A 7,308-nucleotide genomic window follows, 5' to 3' on the forward strand; every position below is an offset into this window, starting at 1 on the left:
CCTGATGCAGAAGTTCATGGTAGTGGATTCTAATTTATAATGTAAGCAAGAAAACAAACAAACAAAAAAATCACTCTATAATAATTTTTAATTGTGGTGCAATTTCTTATAAGTATTTGGAAGACTGGAGATCCACAAAATTAGTGTTGGCATGGTCAAGAGAAATGGCGAGTTATTTATTTGTTTCATTTTTGTATCATTTGCACAGTTACACAGTCTTCACTGAACATTAAAATGATGGATTAAAATGATTAAAACCATTTTAATGTCCAGAGTAGACTGTGTCACTTATTAGATGTGAACAAAGGCATATTTAAACTTCAATGATTAAGATAATGATGTATTTACAAGCTAAATGTGAACTGGTGGACAGTGGCAAAGGTAAGTGACATGCTATTAAATAATGCAGAATAATAAAAACAAGTACAATACATAGTAAATGTTAAATATGTAGAGTATTATCCACATGTCTGGAAGTGGCAGTAATGAAGTATTGCAGCGCTATAACAAATTTTATGTCACATGAGGAGAACAAATTTTATAATATTTTGTCCTGTCCATTCTAGGTGAATTTATCCCCCTGGATCAGACAGATATCAGTGTGGGCTTTGAGACAGGGGATGACCGCTTGTTCCTGGTGTCTCCCTTAGTCATCTCTCATGAGATCGACTCACGCTCGCCATTCTGGGAAATGTCACAGTCACAGCTGGAGAAGGAAGACTTTGAAATTGTTGTTATTTTAGAGGGCATGGTGGAAGCTACAGGTGAGACAGATGCACTTATCATATTAATCCCCCCTAAAATGTAACAATTATGCAGTACATATGGACTTTTCTCTTCAATTCAGACCAAAGGTTTTTAGTATGCATACAGACAATCCAGAAAATATTTACAGCGCTTCACTTTTTCCACATTTTATATTACAGCTTTATTTAAAAATTTATTAAATGCATTATTTTCCTCAAAGTTCCACAAACAATACCCCATAATGACAATGTGAAAGTAGCTTTTTGTAATCTTTGCAAATTTATAAAAAAATAAAAAAAATAAAATAAATAAATCACATGTACATAAGTATTCACAGACTTTGCTCAATACTTTGTTGAGGCATCTTTGACACCAATTACAGCCTCAAGTCTTTTTTTGAGTTTGATGTTACAAGCTTGGCACACCTATTTTGGGGCAGTTTCTCCCATTCTTCTTTGCAGAAAATCTCAAGCTTCATCAGGTTGGATGGGGAGCGTCGGTGCAGAGCCATTTTCAGATCTCTTCAGAGATGTTCAATCGGGTTCAGGTCTGGGCTCTGACTGGGCCACTCAAGGACATCTTGGCTGTGGGCTTAGGGTTGTTGTCCTGTGGGAAGATGAACCGTGACCCAAATCTGAGGAGCGCTCTGGATTTTATCAAGAATGTCTCTGTACATTGCTGCATTTATCTTTTCCTCAATCCTGACTAGTCTCCCAGTTTCTCCCAATAAAAAACATCCCCACAGCATGATGCTGCCACCACCATGCTTCACTGTAGGGATGGTATTGTCCCGCGGATGAGTGGCGCTTGGTTTAATGACATGACGCTTGACATTCGGGCCAAAGAGTTCAATCTTTGTTCCTCATGGTCTAAGAGTCCTTAATGTACCTTTTACTGAGGAGTGGCTTCCGTCTGGCCATTCTACCATACAGGCCTGATTGGTGAAGTGCTGCAGAAATGGTTGTTCTTCTGGAAGGTTCTCCTCTCTCCACAGAAAAACACTGGAGCGCTTTCAGAGTGACCATCAAGTACTTGGTCTCCTCCCTGATTAAGGCCCTTACTTTCTATACCCTACCCCAGATCTGTGTCGCGATACAATCCTGTCTTAGAGGTCTACAGACAATTCCTTGGCCTTTATGGCTTGGTTTGTGCTCTGAAATGCCCTGTTAACTGTGGGACCTTAAATAGGTGTGTGCCTTTCCAAATCATGTCCAATCAACTGAATTGATTGGATGCACCTGAGCTCAATTATGAGTGTCAGGGCAAAGGCTGTGGATACTTACAGTTTGTACATGTGATTTTATTTGTAATAAATTTGCAAAGATTTTAAACCAACTTTGCTTATGTTATTATATTTGTAGAATTTAGAGGATAATAATGAATTAAAAAATTTATTTTGGAATAAGGCTTTAACATAAAATGTGGAAAAAGCGAAGTGCTGTGAACACTTTCTGGATGCACTGTAAAATATGAACAATGAGTTTTATTCTACTCCTGTCTCCTCTCTCATCACATATCTCTGACCCACATTGCAAGTAGAATGATGCTTAGTGAAGTGAATTTTGTGACATGCTTTTGGTCGGAGTTTCTTCCTGGTATTGCCTCAAAAGAGCTGGTCCTAGTTGTACTTATGCATATCTATCTATCTATCTATCTATCTATCTATCTATCTATCTATCTATCTGTCTGTCTGTCTGTCTGTCTGTCTGTCTGTCTGTCTGTCTGTCTGTCTGTCTGTCTGTCTGTCTGTCTGTCTGTCTGTCTGTCTGTCTGTCTGTCTGTCTGTGTAATATTTCTGTATGTGATTAACAGGTATGACATGCCAAGCACGGAGCTCCTATTTGGGTGAGGAGGTGATGTGGGGTCACAGGTTCAGCCCGATGATGTGCCTGGCTGAAGGATTCTTTGATGTGGACTATGGAGCATTTCATCATACATTTGAGGTGAAAAAAGATTCCATAAGAAGAATTACTGTATATCTACTTTATCTACATATTGGGCATATGTCAGCTATGAGTAAATGGCCTTTGATCTGTATTAGTCTGTACCAACCATAATCGCAAAAATGAAGTAAAGAATTTACTCATGTGCACGGTTGGTGTTTATAAAGCTGCATCTGACCTCCGACCCACAGGTAGACACTCCTTCGTGTTCTGCTCGGGAGCTGGCGTTAGCTGCTGCTCGTCTGGAAGCACACCTTTATTGGTCTATTTCCAGCCGGCTGGATGAAGAGAAGTGGGAGGGGCCTAACCTGACAGAGCAGTCAAAAACCCATGCTGATTCCGAAACTGTCAGTGGAAAAGACGGAGGCGGACCAACGTTCATTGTTGGTGGAGTTACAGATACCCAGGAACAGCCAGTTGTAGGGGAACAGAATGGAAGTGTCACTACAGACCAATCAGAAACTGAGGCCTAAGGCAAATTAAGCAAGAATGCAGGTATTTTTAGGTTAGGTTAGAAACTTATTATTATATTAGATCTGATTGTGAAACAATCCATGCCTTCTACTTCTTCTGCTTTTTTTCTTCTTCTTCAAATCTTAACCATTTAGCCACAGATGTATAGCACAGAATACCTTTCCCCAACGGGGAAATTTTAGTCACTCGGTTTATTAGTATTCAAAGCAGACCTCTAAAACTGTCCTGCTTTAAATTCAGGCACTGAGTTTTCACAGCTGACCTTAGATTTCCTGAGACAAAAAATGACATTCACTAAAATTACACAGGGTATGTTTGCTTTCATGATATATATAATTGGTCAGATTTGTTTGTATATTGAAGATACGCTAACTATATTACAGTTGATGGCCATGTAACTAGTTGCTTCATTATAATCCCTAGGGTTCTCTTCCTAAGCATTTAACGGGATTTATTTTTGTTTATTGGTATTTATATCTGTTATTCACAACACTTTATTAAATGCATGAACTGGATCTAATGGACATGTGAAATGTCCCTTTTGGTTAAAACCATAAATCTTACAGAATCGGTGTCCATTATTTTAAAAGTCACAGTCGGCCTTACAAAAATATCTTGCACAGATTTGAAGTTTTTCTTTAATTTAACAGGAATTTGTTACTTAACGATTCTCTAGACTCTTCTTAAATACTGTACATATGTTCCAGGGATGATGCATCTTAAACATTTCCCAGTAAGTACTAAACTAGGGTCAGAGATTCATGACTTAAAAGAATAGTCTAATCAAAAAATGGTAGCAGAGCTCTACGAAAAAAGCTAGTAGCCATCAATTGGCACGTCGCCACATGCATCATGTTAATTAATGGCTACTGGCTTGCATTTATACTAAGCCATGTCAGCATTTTTGCTCCTACTATTCATTTCATGGCTGCACTTTCGTCTTCAGAGCTGCCAATAAATTTATGATGAATTGCATTGGTGAGTGCAGGCTACTCTGATGGAACATATTCTGCTAATATTCTCGTCCAGTCTATTCCGGGAAGCTGCCCAGAACCAAAGCATGTCTAATGCACAGTTTAATTATTCCTGTAATGTCCTATGGGAGGGAAACCTGGTGGTGCCTTTTCTGATGTTTCTGGACCTTAAATGAAATTAGACCTCTGTGCAATACTATTATATAGCCATAAAATATACCATTTATGATATATATCAGCATTAAGACAGTCACACTACAAAGGGTTGGGGGTATGGCGAGAAAATTTGACATATTCATTTAGATAAATACGTTCTATTGCTCAGTAACATACAGTATAGATGCAAGGAAATTGATGGGTAGACCACCTACATTCTGATTGTATCTAAATGGTATCATTCTGGTATCTATCTAGATTGCGGGAAGACCTCTTACCTGAGATGAATGTCATATTTAGGCTGGCTGTTTTAATGTTTATCTTATGTCATATTCTGGTTTGAGCACATGTAGTAAGGGGTTCATACTGAAATCAGGTCATTGTTATTCAGAATTGTCTACATGCTTAAATAGTACTCAGCAGCAATGACAGTTGGCAAGCAGAGCAAAGACCAGGAGCTTGAAGATGACATCATCTTAACTGGGAAGTAAAGTAGTAAGTGAAATAGCAAATTGACAGCACAAAGAAGTATACCTGACAATCAGCCTTAATATAGTCACTATATATTAGGCTAGTGTTCGATGTTTTAAACTTTGCCTTCATGTGTTTTGTCATATTTGACTACAGTGTACTTTAATTTGTCTGTTGCTATAATGCTACAATATGTTACAATTATTATTTTCTCTGCTTAAAGGAGGATTGTTTAAAAGGGGAGTCTTGTAGGTCTAAAAGGAAATCTGGCAACGTCAGAGATACACAGGCCACTTCAGTAATCAGAATTGACTGCCCAGAAACTAATTGTAAACACTTATGCTAAGTTTCTTTGTATAAATATCCAGATTATTACAAGTTCTCAATGCAAAATTTGGACCAGTTATAAACAGTGACATATTGGTGGATCTCTGCTATTTATTATACCATATAAGGTAAGGTGTTAATATGGGCACATCATCTTCCGGCTTCAGAATATGTCGTCACAATGTACAATTCCTTGATTTCTAACTTGTCAGGAAATATCAAACTGCCAGATTATCAAGCACCAGGAAAAATCTTTCTCTGGGAATGAAACTGTGCTGGATTAAATCATGCTTTAAAATTCCGTAAGATACTTATCAAACACTTGTATTAAAGTCCAGTCTTAAAGGACAACACTTTGGTACTGGGTCTATTCCAAGAGCTAGGGTTTCAGAAAAAATGTGTAGTAGCATTAGACCTGACAAAGTAGCAGTTCTCCAGAAAAATGGAAAGATCCTCATGGATGTTTGTAGAAAATAGACAGAGTCAAGAGGCAAGAGTCATAGGACATTAGACACAAATTAAACCTAACTGTATGTTACACATATCATAGCGATCCTGTATGATATTACTTGGTCATTTGTTATATTTGTAAAACACTTTGCTGCTTGTAGCCATTTTACAGTGCATTATGGGCATATGCACTGTTTCTTGAGGCACTGTGACCATTTCGTTTAGACAGCAGACTGTCTTACTGTATACATGTATACATATTATATTTATCTATATATATACAGATTCAGTTAAATGAAAAATGAAAATTAATACCAATCAAGAAGTCTTGTTGTTGTACATGTTATAGCAATCTGGATCTTTGGTAATGTAGTAAGAACATTAACTAGACAGGGCCACTGTTAAGTGGTCTTCCTGCTTCAATGCACTGATTTAAGTTAATTAAAAACTGAAAAGAGCAGACTTGGAGCATGGAAACGCTAGGTGTTTTTGAGCTAATTTATTTGGGTTTTAGGTGCTCTGAAAAAGAGTGATTTAGAGTAAGTTGAATAAGTAGAGTAGGAGCATTTGAAACCTAGCGGATTCATTCTTCTAACGAAAGATTAATAAGCTGCTTTGTACGTTTTCTTTGGTACGAGATGTTCTTGACAATACTTTGGTAATTCTTGATTGTTCTTTTAAAAAGCACTGTTTGTTAATTAGTTTGTTATTGTCTACAAAGCAATTGAAATAGAAAATCTTTTCTCCATGACACTTCTCCAGTGTATGTATGTTTGGCAAACATGCAGCATTATGAGGATAATCTATTTTCAGAACAGCGGAGGACCAGAAAGTCGAATGAAACACAGCTCAGAAGTCACAGATGCATTAATGCACGATAAAATTTTACAGTCCTACAAAGACACAGCAGGCTACAATACATAGACAAATGAGTCAAAGAGTTACAGAACAGGTGACCACTATGAGGTAACAACCTGTTTTGGGGAAAAAAAAAAAAAAAAAATTATATTAATAATTAATATATATATATATATATATATATATATATATATATATATATATATATATATATATATATATATATATATATATATATATATATATATATATATAAAATTCTTTGCTTAAAAAAATTAAGGAAAACAGACAGAGGGCGCTCTCTGCCCTCTTTGTCTCTGTCATCTCTCTTCACAGACACATAAATCCTAAATAAAACAAACTGAATCTCAGTGAATACTTGCCTCACAGACATAATAAATATGAGTAGAAAGCTCAAAATGTGGTTTAATCTGTAAGACAGTTAGAAGAGGTACAGTTTCTTTGGTATCACCTCATTACCCGTCCGTGTGGAAACCTACCAAAGGTTCCGTTTGGTGTCTTAATTTACATATCAGCTTAATGATTTATGTACTTTAAAAACACCATAATAACTTAAGAATAATTTGTTTTCATGCTCTATGTTGAGTTTGGTTTTACTGACAAAAAACATACACTTGCATAAAGCATTCATATTTGTCTATGCCCATGTTGATTATAGTATTAAAAAAGTGAAAAGTATTAATTTCAGGTACATTTAGAACAGATAAAATTGTTAACTAATGACAATCATGCGATTAATCACGATTAAATTTGTTTATCTATTGACAGCCCTAATATTAATATGATGTGAGGTCGAGTTACCAACGTGACACTAAAACAGGTAGTAGTAATGCCTACAAGTCAGAGCCCAAACTTATTTACTTTAACTTAAATAAAAAAAGTATAGT

At 36.3% G+C, this 7,308-nt stretch overlaps 1 protein-coding gene across 2 annotated transcripts in view; it reads left to right on the forward strand.

The window, feature by feature from the left end:
- Nucleotides 1-6,293, forward strand: part of kcnj9 (potassium inwardly rectifying channel subfamily J member 9) — a 28,392-nt gene extending 22,099 nt beyond the window's left edge. For both annotated transcript variants that reach the window (XM_083525848.1, XM_083525849.1), the window contains exons 6-8: nucleotides 567-764; nucleotides 2,560-2,690; nucleotides 2,882-6,293. In XM_083525848.1, coding sequence (XP_083381974.1) covers nucleotides 567-764; nucleotides 2,560-2,690; nucleotides 2,882-3,163 — 611 coding nt within the window. In that variant the 3' untranslated portion in view covers nucleotides 3,164-6,293. The remainder of the gene's footprint in view (nucleotides 1-566; nucleotides 765-2,559; nucleotides 2,691-2,881) is intronic.
- The last annotated feature ends 1,015 nt before the right edge of the window (nucleotides 6,294-7,308 follow it).

This window comes from Silurus aristotelis, assembly GCF_946808225.1.
Source record: "Silurus aristotelis genome assembly, chromosome: 22".
Classification (NCBI taxonomy): Eukaryota; Metazoa; Chordata; class Actinopteri; order Siluriformes; family Siluridae; genus Silurus; species Silurus aristotelis.